The sequence below is a fragment of the Micrasema longulum genome, unplaced genomic scaffold, assembly GCF_059751315.1.
Source record: "Micrasema longulum isolate JH-2025_06_02 unplaced genomic scaffold, ASM5975131v1 h1tg000126l, whole genome shotgun sequence".
Taxonomy (NCBI): Eukaryota; Metazoa; Arthropoda; class Insecta; order Trichoptera; family Brachycentridae; genus Micrasema; species Micrasema longulum.
Window position 1 is genome coordinate 297,831 of NW_028277332.1, and position 20,231 is coordinate 318,061.

General features: G+C 35.6%; 1 protein-coding gene across 2 annotated transcripts; it reads left to right on the forward strand.

Moving 5' to 3' along the window:
- Positions 1–3,052: 3,052 nt before the first annotated feature.
- LOC148284402 (cyclic GMP-AMP synthase-like receptor) lies at positions 3,053–13,269 on the forward strand. Of its 2 annotated transcripts, none has more exons than XM_088240694.1 (2): positions 3,053–5,901; positions 11,133–13,269. In XM_088240694.1, exon 1 carries the CDS (start codon positions 3,186–3,188, stop codon positions 4,542–4,544), a length of 1,359 nt encoding a protein of 452 aa, XP_088096820.1. In that variant the 5' UTR covers positions 3,053–3,185; the 3' UTR covers positions 4,545–5,901; positions 11,133–13,269. The 2 variants fall into 2 exon arrangements, with proteins under 2 accessions (XP_088096820.1, XP_088096827.1); XM_088240701.1 differs by having other exon boundaries at positions 3,053–5,896; positions 11,389–13,269.
- Positions 13,270–20,231: the final 6,962 nt, after the last annotated feature.

The following is a 20,231-nucleotide window of genomic DNA, read 5'->3' on the forward strand; positions in this document are numbered from 1 at the left end:
TTAATAGAGAGTTTGCATAGTAGTTTAGGACAGTCAATTGAACCAGAGTCAACTTTAAATAGATAAATTATATCAGCTATTTCACAATGTTTTTGCAGATGTAATAAGTGATGTTTTTTTTTACAAGAAAAGCATTCATCAATGTCATTAACAAAATTATGAAGAGCAAAGGTCCCAGAAGAGACCCTTAAGGCACCCCGCTGGGAACCCGTACCCAACTAGAAAAAAAATATTAACCACTACCGCTTGTGACCTGTTGTCTTTGTAAGATGAAAACCATCTGAAGAGGTCGCCTCCAATACCGATTTTAGTTAATTTTTTAAATAGTAATTTGTGATCGATTCGGTCGAAGCATTTACTGTAATCGGTGTGAATAACGTCTACGTGATGACCGCCGTCCATTGAATCAGTAAGGTAATCATTAAGTAAGATAAAATTTGAAACAGTAGATCTCCCTTTTAGAAAGCCATGTTGAGATGGACTCAGTGAGTTTTTATTAGCGGAAGAGAGTTAGTTATAGATTATTCTTTCAAATACTTTAGACACTATACACAAAAATCAGTCTATAATTGGCGATATCAGTTTTAGGCCCTTTTTTGTGGACTGGTGTTATAAAAGCGAATTTCCAAATATGTGGGATTGTCCATTCTTTGAAAGATCTTTTAAATAGCAAAGTTATTGGTACACACATAGTACTAGCAGAATTTATGATTTATGTAAATCAATACCATCTGACCGAGATATAGAAGTGAACTCCCCCCTAAAGTTGTGCGACTTGGAGTACACAGATGATGCGGTTCTTCTTAAAAAGGTTATTGGTGATCTTTGGGAAATTGTTGACAGACTGCAGAAAAACTCCGCTCAACTGAGCTTTAAATACTTGAGAGTTCACATAACTGAGGATGGTGGCATGCGCAAAGAGCCCACAACCCGCCTAGGAATTGCTCGAACACATTTTAACACGATGTGTGCTGTCTGGAACTCTAGTCTATGTCAAAATGAAATGCCGATTATTTAACTCTTGTAAAATTCGAATACCGACATTGAAGTCTGAAAATAGGCACTGCAGCTTTCTTTGACGATCATTTTGAGGGTGCGGCAGTGGACCTGGCTGTAATACGTGCTGCAAATGCCTAAGGAGAGCCTTAACCCAAGTTGGATCTTCTTCACACCTGCAGGCTCCCACTGTCTTGAGAGACCGTCGATGACTATATTTCAGCTTTATTCGGCAGAGGAGGCGAGACTGCTGGCTAGCAATAGGATATCCTAGGCGATTCAGTTGATGTCCACATGCTCCACATGGAAACAGATGTGATAAAAAAAATTATTAAAAAATCAAATATTAAAAATGAATCCAAATAAAAGAAGGATGAATGAATGAGATGCACAGAGGTAAGTGATATGTTATTCATTTTAACGCCAAAAAAACATTATTCATCCAGAGATACATCCTTGGTATAAGAATCTTGCGTCTTCAAACCCAAGGAATAATGTCCAGAGCCTAAAAAGAAGAGGAAGATGATTCGTCTTAAGAATTTTTTATTTAATTTATTATAATCTAAGATTTTAGTTATTGTAATGCTTAAATTTTTTATATACCAATTTTAAATTTATAACGAAGGTAAATGAAGCAAAAATAAAAATGATTTATTATCCTAGAATGTTTGCTCATCCTCCATTCCTCATCCTCAACTTATTAAGAGTAACCGAAAAGAAAAGGAAGGCCATGCCGTTCCTTACATTTCTAAGTACTGGATAAAAATATAGCATTTTATGAATAAATTTAATAATAGCTAATAAAGAAATGAAGTTATGAATGTGAACCTATAATTCATTAGTTTAATTATTCACTACCACATTGTAGTGATCAGCACATTTGGTTACCTCACGCAAGGTCCCGGGTTCAGTTCCCAATAGGGTGAACATAAAAAATATATTTACTATAATGAATTATGTTAACTATTTACACTGAACGTCCCCGATTTAACGAGACAATCAAAGTATTAAAAGAGAGTACAAAGTACCAAATAAATGTACAAGAATGCAGTCTGCCTCTGTCGTGGCGTCTAGTAGACAAAATTATTTTGTAAATTCTCCAATCATCAGACACCGGCTCGTAAAAGAGTATCGAAAAATGTATATATTTTGTTTTCCATTGTCTGTTTTTGGATTAAAAATTCTTACAGCGATAAAATCAAAATAACTTACTTAACATATTACAACGGAGATGAAGAACATTTAAGAGAAGGTAATATAGAAGTCTAGGCATCTACAGGGCTTATGACCTGTCAATGGCTGGTTTAAGTGGCCACTTTACACACTGTGTGTAACATTCACCATTCTGCCTATATTTGAACATCTATAGTCCTTCAATTCTTTCATCTGTTGATGTTTGTGAAGTTAAAGAGCTGAAACCTTTATTTATGCGGGTGAGATTCATCTAATTGAATTATTTCACCTACATACTAGGCAACGCCTGAAAATGTTATTTTTTCAATTTCTATACTTCTTCATGGACCAGGTGGATTTATCAACAATATTTTGAGTTTGTCCAAATTTTTGTAGACTAGGACTGGATTCGACTCTCTGGGGAGCTGTTTATATTAACATATTACAACAGAGATGAAGAACATGTAAGAGAAGGTAATATAGAAGTCCAAGCCCTGTAGATGCCCGGACTTCTATATTACCTTCTCTTAAATGTTTTTCATCTCTGTTGTAACATGTAAATATAAACAGCTCCCCAGGGAGTTGAATCCAGTCCTTGTCTACAAAAATTTGGACAAACTCAAAATATTGTTGAAAAATAACTTACGTTATTTAAATGCTGTAAAAATCACTTTGAATCTTTGTATTTTGCTTACCTTATTATATTACGAAAATGGCGCTTTATAAGTTATCCATAATTATTATTACCGACACTTAAATAATACCTGCTGAAAGATATAAGATTATGTACTCGTACATCACTAAACCAGACATTGATTGATAACATTGTTTGTTAACAATGTCTAGATTAGATTGTTCACAATGTCTAGATTACGTACTTTAATATAAATATGGATATTGATATTAATAATGTGACTTTACATTTAGTACCTTCATTTCCTTTCAATACATTAGTTTAAATCAACAGATCTGCGACAATAATATAAATTAAGTAAGAAATTGATCTGTTTATCAAAATGGATTTAACTGACGAAAATAAGTACAAATTTCTGGACCCTCATTTACACAATGTCAGTAAAAAGCTATCCATTGATTCCGAAACCAGGAGTAAGCATATAAATGCTTGTCGAGAAGTGTTTGATGAATTCAGGAAGAAACTAAGAGAACAAGACCCGTATTTTACATTATTTAATGAAATTAAATATTCCGGAAGTTACGTTAATAATATAAAAATAAAAAATGCCGATGAATTTGACATGATGTTGTGTATGCAGTTGCCAAGTGAGCTAAAAGTGGAAACACTGCAAAGTCCATATGACGCTTACGTGCAACTAAAAACATCCGGGTTAGATGATCTGAGGAAGAAACAGAACTGGGATAAATATAAATCTATGGAGAAATGGTTGGACGACAAAAACTTCATACTGCAGAACAAATTCCGCGAGTGGTTGGAAAGTGTAATAAATAAAATATTTAATAAACTTAAGACTACTTCAAATTACCCAGTACTTACATGCGGGAGTAACAGATATCGTCTAAGCTGTAAGAAATCTAATCCCGCGTTTACATTAAATGTGGTAAAACTTTCTGATGAAACGGTGAAATTCGACTTGGACATCGTTCCTAACTTCTGCTTCAAACCTCCTCATTGGCCCCCAATGGTAAAGCTGGACAATTCTTCTAAATACAAGTCTCGAGAGTGGTTCGTTATTGCCAAACCCATCAACAATGAAGACAATATTCGCCACAAATGTTGGCGAGTTGTTATGTGCGAACACGAGAAGGAGGTTCTGCACGGTCGCGAAAATATGAAGAGCACCATTAGACTGATGAAACAACTCAGAGATGCCAAAAATATGCATTATATTAAAAGTTATTACATCAACACAATATTTATGTGGGAAGCAGATAGACAGAGTCTAGACTTCTGGAGGAAAAGACCAAGTTTTCTCTTTATGCACATGTTGAATAAATTTAAAAGTTACATTGGGGACGGGAAAATCCCGTACTTTTGGTACAAAAAATACAACTTATTAGACAAACTAACTAAGACTCAATTACAGGACTGCAGTATTAAAATCACTTTAGTTCTCGGAAGCATCGAACGTTATCATATTACTGCACCTCAAGAAATTTATTATATTATGGGTATAGATATTGGAGACAGTAGTGCTCCAGATGAGTACAATGAAGATGCACCAGTTGAGCACAATGAAAGTGATGGGATAGTTGATACCGTAGTTCCCAATACCACTAGTACAGCGGTTGGTGTCTCTATTGCTGTAGTTGGTGTTTCTGTTGCTGCAGCAGGATTATTGTACCTCTTTAGAAACAGAGACAGGCGGGGAAGTAACGATGAAAAGCCTTCAGTTTAAAAAACACTTTGGATAAATAAAAATACTTTTGCCCAAATGTTTGTAGACAAGGTGGCGATTTCACCCCCTAGGCAGTTATCAAGATGATTATGTTACAACAGAGACAGAGAACATTTTAAAGAAGGAATACGGGAGTCTAGGCATTCACAGATAGGGCGCATGACTGGTTTGAGTGGCTACAAACAAATTGTGGAAAATTCTCCATTCTTCAGTGTGTAAAGTGGCCACTATAATAATTTCATTTGACATGATAAATTTTATGTTTTCCAAACTGTATTGGTGAATTAAGCTTAATAAATATGTTTTCTGTGTATATTCTCTGTTCGGGCCAAATTTATCAATAGTTTCGTTTATTAAATAACATGTTTTGTAAAGAACGTATTCAAATCACTAGCAAATTCGTGCCAAAGATTTGGCTGGTTAAAAGTTAAAATAATGATTTACAAAGAATACTTTATTGGTTAATTTTGTATACCGACTAGCAATTTCAGATGTTATCGTTCTGCTTTGCAACATGTTCATTTCTTTCAAAAGTGTCGTATATCGTGAATTATTGTTTTATGCCCTTTTAAATGTTTTCTACCGAAGTTGAGATATTTATTTTACAGTGAATACTTTGTACCTTGTATTTTTTATGTAATACCGCGAAACCGTCCAATTTTGCCCTGGATGGATATTTTGCCCAAACTGTGTAATCTATGATAAACCTTTAAAAAAACATAATTCCAATTGATTTCGGTAAATTTGGTACCAAATCCAGCAAAATATCCATCCAGGGCAAAATTGGACGGTTTCGCGGTATTTCAAAGAACTGGGCATTTGTCCTATACTTAAGTATTAAGATCCTAGTTTAGTTTGTTGTTTTTTGTCAGAGGATGACACATTTAAGAAGAAGAAGAAAGAGAAATCTTGTAATAGTTTGAAAAGGTCTTTTGAAAAATATTTAGTTTGACACTGAAATGTGGGTATTATTTTTTGAGGAATGCAATTGAAATATTATTTTGAAAATCTTGTGGGAGAATAACAAGCTTCAGTCTTCATCTTGGAGTCTGCAAGTGCGCTTGTAGAGTTGCTGACGGAAAGTCAGACCGTAGCAGGCGAGGAATATACGCATCCTTGAGTGTTATGTGTATTAGGTAAATGTGTTTACCCACGTCATCATTTAAAGAAACTGCGGTTATCTTTTAGAACAATTGCAATAATTATAATTTCTGTGACATTGATTAGTGAGCATCTAGAGACGATGGCGGAGGGTCCTAAGTGACAGGCGAGGCCCTGAGGCTCGTACGCATCCTCGAGTGTTACGAGTGTCAGGGTGTGATAACCCCCTGTGGTTTTATTCGAGCTGATTTGTGGGGTATTTGATAATTGTGTTGCTCAACTTTTTCAAACTGTGATTTATGTGACATTGCGGAATTTGGAGGCGTAAGTATAGCCTGTGAGCTCGCCAATACATGACAGATGACATTAACATAACCATAGAAAAACATAGCAGTTGAGCTCTCAGAAGTAAAGCAACGTGAATGCAGCAATGCTTGAACTACATGTCAATAATATTCTAATAATAAATAATATTATTTGGCCATACGGAACTTTAAAGCACACCTTGGTTTAATTACTAATAGTATTTTATCGGTTAGGTAGGTGTATTTAAAAAAATGTTGCGTACCTGAAAAAAGCACAAATAATTATGTTTTTGTAAATGATGTCAGTAGCGACACTCAGAGAGTGGCTTTGTGACGTTTTGACATTTTTTATAAGAAATTCATGGCGTAGCCGAAATACTGTTATAAAAACGAGGATGTTTTTGTTGATTGACGTTAGCAGGCGCTACCCAGGGGCGACTTTGTGACGTGAGAAATTATTTAAAAAAAGAGATTTATGGCGTAGCCGAAATATTGTAATTAAAAAGAGGATGTTTTTGTTGATTGACGTTAGCAGGCGCTACCCAGGGGCGACTTTGTGACGTGAGAAATTATTTAAAAAAAGAGATTTATGGCGTAGCCGAAATATTGTTTTTAAAACGAGGATGTTTTTGTTGATTGACGTTAGCAGGCGCTACCCAGGGGCGACTTCATGACGTGATGAAATTATTAATTTAAATATTTTTTTTCATTTTACATAGCGTAGCCGAGATAAGAAATTGCGTGGTGTTTCGAAATTTAACCGTGTAGGTAGCCGCCTAGTTACAATATTATTTTTGTATAACTCCTGTTTTATAATGTTTATGTATTTATCGCTATAAGAATTAAACTAAAGATAGTTTTTACTTTTAATCGCTATCCGTTTTTTTAAATTATGTTTGTAACACTCAGTAATATTTATTTTTCAAGTATTCAATATTATTTTTGCATTTTAATTAATATTGTTAACATAAAGCGTATTTTTATTTATTCGAATTTACTAGACTGTTTTTATTACAAAAAATAGGATAGAAAATAGTATTTTGAAGAAACTTTGTCTTTTTCCTCATTCGCATGTCACCTGAGATTGGCGAGACCCTTAACGCGAGAATTCTGCACCAACTGGCGTGAACATTCTCAAAAGTAAAAATTACTGATGAAAGTAGTCGACTACATTCGATGGGTAAATGCAGTCGACTGAAAGCCCGAATGCAGTAATTTAGTCGAACGAATTCACTCAGAATATTGAGTAGCCTCCTCCTAAGCCAAGGGTAAACATCTTTTCCAACTGAAACTAAATGTAACAGAAAAGCCTTGGTTTTCCAAAGTGATTCTGAACAAGTTTGATACATCCTCCATATGCAGAATGCGCATTGGGCACTGCTGCAATGGTTCTCACCTGTCCAGAATCCATGTCCGGGACTCTGCCATTTGTGAATGTCAGCTAGATGAGGAAGATTTAAACCATATTTTTTTTGGATGCCCCATAAATGATTGTTATCCTGATTTCTTATCCGACCTCTCTGATATTAATATCCCATTCCCTATTCATATTCTAACTCTCCTGTCCCCACCCAATAAACGTGTATTTAAAATCTTATGTAAATATCTAGTTGTAAATGGTGTAAAGTTGTAAATATGTTTTATTATTATATGTATATATTATATTAAATACTAACATACTAACTTGTACATATTATATTACTAACACATGTGTATATATATATAAAAAAATACTCGACATTGGCCATAACACCCAAGTTGAGATGTAAAAAGGCCATGCAAATACGAAGAAGAAAAAGAAAAATGAATTCACTCAACTACAAATAGACCAATGGGCGAGCTTTACGCCGACTATCGAATGAATTAGTAATTTCCAAACTAATGAATTCACTCAACTACAAATAGACCAATAGGCGTGCGTTAAATTCATTCGACTACAAATGGACCAATGGGCGAGCTTTACGCCGACTATTTTCATCGACTACTTTCATTGCCAACTAATTCGTTATTACGTAATAGGCGCTGGGATCTGGCGGACGTGATAGTTGAAATAAAATGCTTTTGTTTTTTGTAGTTATGTCAGCACAGATAAAATAAAAATGTGTATTAATATAATTAATATATAAAGTGCATCATTTTACAATAACAATAAAATAAATAAAGTGACGTTTGTTTATAGGTCTGCTGCTAGCCTATTTGTGTACTTAATAATAATAAAATTTATATCAAATCCATCCGATCTGAAATATCAACACAATAACAGCTGATTGTAGTTTTACATGCGTGATCTAAAGTATATACTCTAAAGACCTAAACAATAAATATGAAACAAAAATATTTTAATTTTCATCCTTTCTTTGGCAGATAAATATTAGGTTATGTCAAGTAATGATAACAACAGACTATAATTATACCCATGTAAATATTCTAAATACCATAAAGTAAGGATCATGGTTTACATTATTATTATTGCCATAGTTAAAAAAAAAACAAACTAACGTACCTAATGTTTGGATAATTTATATAGCGCAATTTTTGTGAAAATCACCTATGTAGGTTTATAATTTGTTGCTCTACGGTTGGTATTGTTTAATTTTCAAACCATGTCTCCATTTTCCCATTTGTTTGTTTAAAAATCAGTATTAGTTTGTTTAAAAAATTTTTTTTTTTTTTAATTGCTTTTTTATTAGGGTTACATACAATAAACACATGACTTTTTTTTTATTCACGCCCCGGCTTTCTAGAAATAAAATCCATATTAGAACGTGACTTCTGTTTTTCATATAATATTATTAGTTTAAGTAAAATAAAAATTCAAATCATTTGAAAAGATTTTAGACTGTAACCAACTCTAAGTTTTCATACAATGTAGGTATCGTTTTTTGCTTGTGTTCATATTGTTATTCCTTTATATTTGTGTTGTTTTTGATTTTAATTTGTAAATCTATGTCACTTGTTTTTGGCCGATGTTATCACATTTTGGTAGAAGGCTCTTTTTCTTGTAAAGGAAAAAAAAGTACCTAACATTCCCAAAGCATGGATATTTCTCCCGAAAAACGGAGTTTGTCTTTGAAAAAATTTCTGTGTCGATTGTTTATGGTATACCGGAAATAAATGATTCATTCGAATGATTAATTCGATTTTTTCCTTCATTCGATTACTAATCATTCGATTAGTAAATTTAGTCGATTATTTTTATCTCTAGTTATGTCGTCACTTTTGCTGACAACTGTCATTTTAATTAAGCTATATTTTAAGTGTTGTTAAATACTCTAAGATTGGAGCAGGGAAATACTGAGATACCATTTTCTGAAACGGAATCAGCATCAGATACGAATGATGTCGATCCTTTAGAATGATTGTTTTTAGGGGCTATGTATAGCGTGTGAGCTCGCCAATATATGACAGTAAAAATTTTATTGTCTTTGAATTTCCTAGAGTTTTAACCATCGAAAAAAAAGAAGATTGCAAATAAAATCAACAGACAATGGAAATTTGATGTGTATTATTTTAATAGATTGTTTATAACAGAAAAATACATAGAGAAATATGCATTTTTATTTTTTGTAATAAAAACAGTCTAGTAAATTCGAATAAATAAAAATACGCTTTATGTTAACAATATTAATTAAAATGCAAAAATAATATTGAATACTTGAAAAATAAATATTACTGAGTGTTACAAACATAATTTAAAAAAACGGATAGCGATTAAAAGTAAAAACTATCTTTAGTTTAATTCTTATAGCGATAAATACATAAACATTATAAAACAGGAGTTATACAAAAATAATATTGTAACTAGGCGGCTACCTACACGGTTAAATTTCGAAACACCACGCAATTTCTTATCTCGGCTACGCTATGTAAAATGAAAAAAAATATTTAAATTAATAATTTCATCACGTCATGAAGTCGCCCCTGGGTAGCGCCTGCTAACGTCAATCAACAAAAACATCCTCGTTTTAAAAACAATATTTCGGCTACGCCATAAATCTCTTTTTTTAAATAATTTCTCACGTCACAAAGTCGCCCCTGGGTAGCGCCTGCTAACGTCAATCAACAAAAACATCCTCTTTTTAATTACAATATTTCGGCTACGCCATAAATCTCTTTTTTTAAATAATTTCTCACGTCACAAAGTCGCCCCTGGGTAGCGCCTGCTAACGTCAATCAACAAAAACATCCTCGTTTTTATAACAGTATTTCGGCTACGCCATGAATTTCTTATAAAAAATGTCAAAACGTCACAAAGCCACTCTCTGAGTGTCGCTACTGACATCATTTACAAAAACATAATTATTTGTGCTTTTTTCAGGTACGCAACATTTTTTTAAATACACCTACCTAACCGATAAAATACTATTAGTAATTAAACCAAGGTGTGCTTTAAAGTTCCGTATGGCCAAATAATATTATTTATTATTAGAATATTATTGACATGTAGTTCAAGCATTGCTGCATTCACGTTGCTTTACTTCTGAGAGCTCAACTGCTATGTTTTTCTATGGTTATGTTAATGTCATCTGTCATGTATTGGCGAGCTCACAGGCTATACATACCGATAAAATCGATTTTATCAGTTTTTCATGCAAACATGACACTCTGTTTCCGAAAATTGATATAAAAACAAAATAACAAGCCTATTATAGTATATTTAAGACAATTAATTATTCACAAAAAAATAAGACATTTATACTTTTTTCATGAACAACATCAAATGAATTATTTTTTTATTCGATCAATTTGTCCCATCTCTAACGTTTTTGCAAAATGATGTAACCATGTAACCTTGTAAGAACGTTGTTAATAATTAGGTTTATTTTATACATTTACGTTGATTTATTATATGTGAAGCGTTGTATTAAAAAAATAAATTATCGTGCCAGATACGAATGATTTTTCGTGTGTCAATATAAATCACTCCTTAGAGGTTACTACAAAGTTATGTCGCCAGTCGTCACTTTTGCTGACAACTGTCTCTCTAATCAAGCTATATTTTAAGGACTATAGATCCAGTGAAATAACTTGTTCTATAAACGAATACATTTATAAATTATACTGTGATAATATCTAAGTGCGATTCTGCGCAATCGCGGAGCGGTCACAGATTGCAGGTACCCAAGCAAAAGCGCACTAAATCAAAAAATCTGAAATGAGTGCAATAATTCGACGTCTTTAGGTTTTAGGCACGCCCGTGAAACATGAAACCATGAACTGACCCAGAATGAAGTTATACATACCTATTACCCATATAGTGTTAATGTGTATATATTGTTATTATCGAAGCGGCTTTACATTAAGTTCTATTATAGTTTCAATCAACACATTTGTTTCAATAATATAAATTAAGTAAGAAATTGATATATATTTATCAAAATGGATTTAACTAATGAAAATAAGTACAAATTTCTGGACCCTCATTTACACAATGTCAGTAAAAAGCTATCCATTGATTCCGAAACCAGGAGTAAGCATATAAATGCTTGTCGAGAAGTGTTTGATGAATTCAGGAAGAAACTAAGAGAACAAGACCCGTATTTTACATTATTTAATGAAATTAAATATTCCGGAAGTTACGTTAATAATATAAAAATAAAAAATGCCGATGAATTTGACATGATGTTGTGTATGCAGTTGCCAAGTGAGCTAAAAGTGGAAACACTGCAAAGTCCATATGACGCTTACGTGCAACTAAAAACATCCGGGTTAGATGATCTGAGGAAGAAACAGAACTGGGATAAATATAAATCTATGGAGAAATGGTTGGACGACAAAAACTTCATACTGCAGAACAAATTCCGCGAGTGGTTGGAAAGTGTAATAAATAAAATATTTAATAAACTTAAGACTACTTCAAATTACCCAGTACTTACATGCGGGAGTAACAGATATCGTCTAAGCTGTAAGAAATCTAATCCCGCGTTTACATTAAATGTGGTAAAACTTTCTGATGAAACGGTGAAATTCGACTTGGACATCGTTCCTAACTTCTGCTTCAAACCTCCTCATTGGCCCCCAATGGTAAAGCTGGACAATTCTTCTAAATACAAGTCTCGAGAGTGGTTCGTTATTGCCAAACCCATCAACAATGAAGACAATATTCGCCACAAATGTTGGCGAGTTGTTATGTGCGAACACGAGAAGGAAGTTCTGCACGGTCGCGAAAATATGAAGAGCACCATTAGACTGATGAAACAACTCAGAGATGCCAAAAATATGCATTATATTAAAAGTTATTACATCAACACAATATTTATGTGGGAAGCAGATAGACAGAGTCTAGACTTCTGGAGGAAAAGACCAAGTTTTCTCTTTATGCACATGTTGAATAAATTTAAAAGTTACATTGGGGACGGGAAAATCCCGTACTTTTGGTACAAAAAATACAACTTATTAGACAAACTAACTAAGACTCAATTACAGGACTGCAGTATTAAAATCACTTTAGTTCTCGGAAGCATCGAACGTTATCATATTACTGCACCTCAAGAAATTTATTATATTATGGGTATAGATATTGGAGACAGTAGTGCTCCAGATGAGTACAATGAAGATGCACCAGTTGAGCACAATGAAAGTGATGGGATAGTTGATACCGTAGTTCCCAATACCACTAGTACAGCAGTTGGTGTCTCTATTGCTGTAGTTGGTGTTTCTGTTGCTGCAGCAGGATTATTGTACCTCTTTAGAAACAGAGACAGGCGGGGAAGTAACGATGAAAAGCCTTCAGTTTAAAAAACACTTTGGATAAATAAAAATACTTTTGCCCAAATGTTTGTAGACAAGGTGGCGATTTCACCCCCCAGGCAGTTATCAAGATGATCATGTTACAACAGAGACAGAGAACATTTTAAAGAAGGAATACGGGAGTCTGGGCATTCACAGATAGGGCTCATGACTGGTTTGAGTGGCTACAAACAAATTGTGGAAAATTCTCCATTCTTCAGTGTGTAAAGTGGCCACTATAATAATTTCATTTGACATGATAAATTTTATGTTTTCCAAACTGTATTGGTGAATTAAGCTTAATAAATATGTTTTCTGTGTATATTCTCTGTTCGGGCCAAATTTATCAATAAGTAGTTTTGTTTATTAAATAACATGTTTTGTAAAGAACGTATTCAAATCACTAGCAAATTCGTGCCAAAGATTTGGCGGGTTAAAATAATGATTTACAAAGAAAACTTTATTGGTTAATTTTGTATACCGACTAGCAATTTCAGATGTTATCGTTCTGCTTTGCAACATGTTCATTTCTTTCAAAAGTGTCGTATATCGTGAATTATTGTTTTATGCCCTTTTAAATGTTTTCTACCGAAGTTGAGATATTTATTTTACAGTGAATACTTTGTACCTTGTATTTTTTATGTAATACCGCGAAACCGTCCAATTTTGCCCTGGATGGATATTTTGCCCCGAACTGTGTAATCTATGATAAACCTTTAAAACAACATAATTCCATTTGATTTCGGTATATTTGGTACCAAATCCAGCAAAATATCCATCCAGGGCAAAATTGGACGGTTTCGCGGTATTTCAAAGAACTGGGCATTTGTCCTATACTTAAGTATTAAGATCCTAGTTTAGTCTGTTGTTTTTTGTCAGAGGATGACACATTTAAGGAGAAGAAGAAAGAGAAATCTTGTAATAGTTTGAAAAGGTCTTTTGAAAAATATTTAGTTTGACACTGAAATGTGGGTATTATTTTTTGTGGAATGCAATTGAAATATTATTTTGAAAATCTTGTGGGAGAATAACAAGCTTCAGTCTTCATCTTGGAGTCTGCAAGTGCGCTTGTAGAGTTGCTGACGGAAAGTCAGGCGAGGAATATACGCATCCTTGAGTGTTATGTGTATTAGGTAAATGTGTTTACCCACGTCATCATTTAAAGAAACTGCGGTTATCTTTTAGAACAATTGCAATAATTATAATTTCTGTGACATTGATTAGTGAGCATCTAGAGACGATGGCGGAGGGTCCTAAGTGACAGGCGAGGCCCCGAGGCTCGTACGCATCCTCGAGTGTTACGAGTTACGAGTGTCAGGGTGTGATTACCCTGTGGTTTTATTCGAGCTGATTTGTGGGGTATTTGATGATTGTGTTGCTCAACTTTTTCAAACTGTGATTTATGTGACATTGCGGAATTTGGATAGAAAATAGTATTTTGAAGAAACTTTGTCTTTTTCCTCATTCGCATGTCACCTGAGATTGGCGAGACCCTCAACGCGAGAATTCTGCACCAACTGGCGTGAACATTCTCAAAAGTAAAAATTACTGATGAAAGTAGTCGACTACATTCGATGGGTAAATGCAGTCGACTGAAAGCCCGAATGCAGTAATTTAGTCGAATGAATTCACTCAGAATATTGAGTAGCCTCCTCCTAAGCCAAGGGTAAACATCTTTTCCAACTAAAACTAAATGTAACAGAAAAGCCTTGGTTTTCCAAAGTGATTCTGAACAAGTTTGATACATCCTCCATATGCAGAATGCGCATTGGGCACTGCTGCAATGGTTCTCACCTGTTCAGAATCCATGTCCGGGACTCTGCCATTTGTGAATGTCAGCTAGATGAGGAAGATTTAAACCATATTTTTTTTGGATGCCCCATAAATGATTGTTATCCTGATTTCCTATCCGACCTCTCTGATATTAATATCCCATTCCCTATTCATATTCTAACTCTCCTGTCCCCACCCAATAAACGTGTATTTAAAATCCTATGTAAATATCTAGTTGTAAATGGTGTAAAGCTGTAAATATGTTTTATCATTATATGTATATATTATATTAAATACTAACATACTAACTTGTACGTATTTTATTACTAACACATGTATATATATATAAAAAAATATGAAAAAAAATACTCGGCACTGGCCAAAACACCCAAGTTGAGATGTGAAAAGGCCATGAAAATACGAAGAAGAAAAAGAAGAATGAATTCACTCAACTACAAATAGACCAATGGGCGAGCTTTACGCCGACTATCGAATGAATTAGTAATTTCCAAACTAATGAATTCACTCGACTACAAATAGACCAATAGGCGTGCGTTAAATTCATTCGACTACAAATAGACCAATGGGCGAGTCTCAGCCGACTATAGAATGAATTAGTAATTTCCAAACTAATAAATTCACTCAACTACAAATAGACCAATAGGCGTGCGTTAAATTCATTCGACTACAAATGGACCAATGGGCGAGCTTTACGCCGACTACTTTCATCGACTACTTTCATTGCCAACTAATTCGTTATTACGTAATACAGAGATAATGTAGAATTATTACTAGACGTAATAGGCGCTGGGATCTGGCGGACGTGATAGTTGAAATAAAATGCTTTTGTTTTTTGTAGTTATGTCAGCACAGATAAAATAAAAATGTGTATTAATATAATTAATATATAAAGTGCATCATTTTACAATAACAATAAAATAAAGTGACGTTTGTTTATAGGTCTGCTGCTAGCCTATTTGTGTACTTAATAATAATAAAATTTATATCAAATCCATCCGATCTGAAATATCAACACAATAACAGCTGATTGTAGTTTTACATGCGTGATCTAAAGTATATACTCTAAGGACCTAAACAATAAATATGAAACAAAAATATTTTAATTTTCATCCTTTCTTTGGCAGATAAATATTAGGTTATGTCAAGTAATGATAACAACAGACTATAATTATACCCATGTAAATATTCTAAATACCATAAAGTACTTCTTCTTCTTCGTTTTTTCATGGCCTTTTCACATCTCAACTCGGGTGTTCTGGCCAGTGCCGAGTATTTTTGTGTTTTTTTTACATATATATATTTTTACTATACACATGTGTTAGTAATATAGTATTTATAAGTTAGTATGTTAGTATTTAATATAATATATACATATAATAATAAAACATATTTATAGCTTTACACCATTTACAACTAGATATTTACATAGGATTTTAAATACACGTTTATTGGGTGGGGACAGGAGAGTTAGAATATGAATAGGGAATGGGATATTAATATCAGAGAGGTCGGATAGGAAATCAGGATAACAATCATTTATGGGGCATCCAAAAAAAATATGGTTTAAATCTTCCTCATCTAGTTGACATTCGCAAATGGCAGAGTCCCGGACATGGATTCTGAACAGGTGAGAACCATTGCAGCAGTGCCCAATGCGCATTCTGCATATGGAGGATGTCTCAAACTTGTTCAGAATCACTTTGGAAAACCAAGGCTTTTCTGTTACATTTGTTTTCAGTTGGAAAAGATGTTTACCCTTGGCTTGGGAAGAGGCTACCCAATATTCTTGCCATGTGCAAAGTTGCTTCTCCTTCGTCATAACAAGGAGATCACCTAGTGGTAGTAAATTACTATAGGCAGGATCCCCGGAGTGGACCGCCTCCTTTGCTAACGCGTCCACTTTTTCGTTACCGGGAATACCACAATGGCTAGGGATCCAGGACATAACAATACTCTTATTGGATGCCTCTGATAAAGAAAGAAGAAATCGAGTTTCCACGCAGAGCTCATCCTCGGGATAAAAGGATGGAGGGGATTTGATTTTTTGCAAGGCACTCAAGGAATCCGACAGGATTAGGAACTTGCTATATTGTGAGCTTAAGGCGTATTTGACAGCTTCTCGGATTGCGATACATTCTGCGGTAAATACAGATGCATTCTTGTGCAATTTGTACAATCTTTGAAAGTTGTTGTCTTCACAATATATAGCCGCACCCGTATGGGTTGCCGAATCTGACCGAGATCCATCAGTGTAGATAATTTTCCAACCTATCCATCTTGACGACCGAATACGGTTGAATGTACACCGGGGCTGTAGGTGGCTTTCGACTCCGAATGTGAGTTCAATACTTGGGGCATAAATAGAAGTTTTAAATGGGAAACGATAAAGGGGAAGAAGGTCTTTAGGATAAATGTTAGATTCGAAAGATTTGTAAAAATGAAAACTGTTGACTAGTAAAGGGGGTGGTTTATGAAACCAAAAAGATGAGGATGTCACGCAGTCAGAGAGAAACTGTACCTTTTTGAGGAGCAGGTTGTTTTTTTGGACAGAGCATTTTAGAAGAAATCTATCCGCCAAGTATCGTCTTCTCATACCGAGTGGGGGGTCACAAGCTTCTACTTGTAAAGCGTTAATTGGAGATGACTTCATGGCTCCGACGACTAGTCTCAGACTTTGGGATTGGATCCGGTCAAGTCTTTGGAGATTCTTTTTTGAACAAGGTTCTAAAAGGAACGAGGCATAATCTAGATGGCTCTGGATATACGCAGTATTAAAAAGTCTCTGTTTAAAAGGGTGGCTCCCCTACCATACTCGCGAGACTGCTCTTAACGTATTCAATCCGGCTTGACACTTGTTTACCATATGATTTATGTTTGAGTTCCATGTAAGATGAGTGTCCAGAATTACTCCCAGGAACTTAATCTGGGACGTAAAAGGTACTATCTCATCTCCGTGTTGAATTTTTATGGTTGGGATTTTTCGCTGTCTACAAAAGGTTATGGCATTACTTTTACCAGTCGATAGATCCAAGCCATGTTCCACTAACCAATTCCTGATGTTTCTCATACCTAAATTTAGAGTATTTTCTAAATTATTTGGGTCCTTCCCATATGCATACATGAAGAAGTCGTCCGCGTATTGAAGCAAACAAAAAGGAAGTGAGTTTTCGCGGGATTCCAATTCGTAGCATTTTAGCTTCTAGAATATGGATAATAACATTGTCATATGCACCACTTATGTCCAGACAGACACCTATAAGAAATTCTTTCTTAGTAAGAGCGGCTCTGATATCAGATGTCAGAACCGACACGCTTTCGATAGTGCTCTTTCTTTTCCTGAATCCAAATTGAGAGAGTTTTCGAGCTCTCCACAAACCAGTCCAAGCGTTGTCTCACCATATGTTCCGCCACTTTCAACAGTGTGAAGGAGAGGGCTATGGGGCGGTAGGAAGACCCAAAGTTTGGGTCTTTGTTGGGTTTAAGGATAGGGATAATGGATTGGGTTTTCCATGAAGGGGGGATGTTTCCTGATTCAAAGATCATATTGATCAATGATAGGATGTAGGAGAGGGTAGGATCACTGTTATGTTGGATAAAACTATACAGTATACCGTCAATCCCTGGAGCTGAGTCTGTGAGCCGGGTCAGAATAGTCTTCAGTTCATCTAAACTGAAGCTATGATCTAACCAGCTTCTATTTGTAAACTGGTACCAATAGGGAGACTCATTCCAGTTATTTGCGGTCTGCGGGGCTAATTTGTTGGCGAACTCCTCAACCCACCCTAGGGTCTCAGGACGTCTCACTGGTGGAGTGAAAGAACCTCTAAATCGACGTATCATGCTCCAAACAGTTGATTTAGGCACGTCTCGTGATAAAGAGCAACAGAAGTTTTTCCATCCTTGTCGTTTCTTGTCTCTTAAGAGGCGTTTTGTTTTAGCTTCAACCTGTTTAAAACTCAACAGGTTTTCTAGGCTCATGTTTAAGGAGTAAACTTTAGCTTGCTTTTTCCTTTTCAAAACTGCCTCCGCACATTCGCTATCCCACCATGGGGCAGGGGGGGGTTTACTTCTATTGCCTTTCTCCTTTACAGGGACATGTTTGTCTGCTGCTTCGACGATGCATGATGACAATGCTTCATAGCACTTCACTACATTCTCTTTCGTCGGGGTGGGCAGCTCGTTCACTTTAAGTTCAATGTCGTCAGATAAGTATCTCCATTTAACTCTTTCTGTAATGTATCTCGGTCTTCGTCTTCCCCCAGGGGATAGGCCACTTTGGCAATATCTAAGGCTGGATATGAGGCTGACTACTATAGGGTAATGATCACTACCAATAGTGTCATCCTTAATTGACCATTGCACAGATGGTGCCATTGCAGCGCTGGAGATGGTGAGATCCATTGCACTGGGTCGATGATTTGGAAGCTGAAGGCGCGTCGCGGAGCCATCATTAAGGACACACATATTCAGATCATCCAAGAGATCAACAATATCTCTTCCCAACCTGTCGCATGTCGGAGCACCCCACAGGGCATGGTGAGCAGTAAAGTCACCAAGGATAAGGAACTGAGGGGTCAATTTTTGGAACAAAGATAAAAGTATCAATTTTGAGATGATTTGATTGATTGATTTTATACATGGAAAGGATGGTCAAGTCATTAACCTTTGCAGCTGTCACTTGGAAAGGACAGCCATCAGTCTTGACATTAATAGGGATAAACGGAAGGGAGTTTTTGATGAGAAGGGCAGAGCCACCCTTCCCATCCTCACGATCATCTCGCAGACAGTGGAATCCCCGGAATCTAATAGTAGATCCCGGGACCATCCACGTCTACGAAATGGCCGCAATTGAAATAGATTCTTCTTGCAATGTATGCAAGAGGTCTTCTTTTTCATTTAAAATGCTATGGCTGTTCCACTGCAGAATCCTCATCTGAGGAGCCATGGTGGTGGTTAAGTAGGGAGGTTATATTTAGAAGTTGATGGGCGACGTTGGACGGTATTTGTGGATTGTTTTGAAGGATCGATACTAGAATACTCAATATGGTAGATATAATTGTATTGTTCGATGTTGGGACTGTGCTAGGAAAAGCATTCCCATTAGAACCAGATGGGAGTTGTCCATTCGGGAAACACAAAAGTGAAGGGTCATGATGAGGAACATTAGGTTTGGAAGGTAGTTTTTTTGACCTCGACTTCCTCTCTACTGATTTTTTGTAGGATATTGGCGCGGAGGGCGCGGGCATAACAACATTGACATTCGGTTTTGTCGTTTTAGAGACGATTTCTGCATAGGAAATCGTCACTTTTCCGAACATTTTAGAAGCTTCAATATATGAAATGTTTCTGTCAGCCATCGTGTGTTTTATGTTTTGTTGCCTTTTAAGCTCAGGGCACAGCTTGCTGGTGGAAGAGTGGTTACCAGAACAATTGAGGCATTTTATATCTTCTGCCGCCACCGTGCAGGATTCCCCATTGTGTGAGGAGCCACACTTGTAACAGCGCACAAGGGATCTACAGACAGTCTTTGTATGTCCATACTTACAGCATTTAAAACACTGAATAGTCGGAAATACGTAGAGTTCTACGGAGAGGGACACATTGAAGATGGAAATGTGGGAAGGTAGAGATTTTGAGTCGAAGGTCAAAACCACCGTGCGGGAGGGTTTCCATTCGACTACGTCACCATTACTCGATCTGTAATTCAGTCGTCGAGCCTCGATTACTTTTCCGAATCCATGAGGTACCTCGGCATTCT

Bases quoted from the DNA above. Each gene is read 5' to 3' on its own strand.
- LOC148284402 (XM_088240694.1), top strand. From the start codon at position 3,186: ATGGATTTAACTGACGAAAATAAGTACAAATTTCTGGACCCTCATTTA.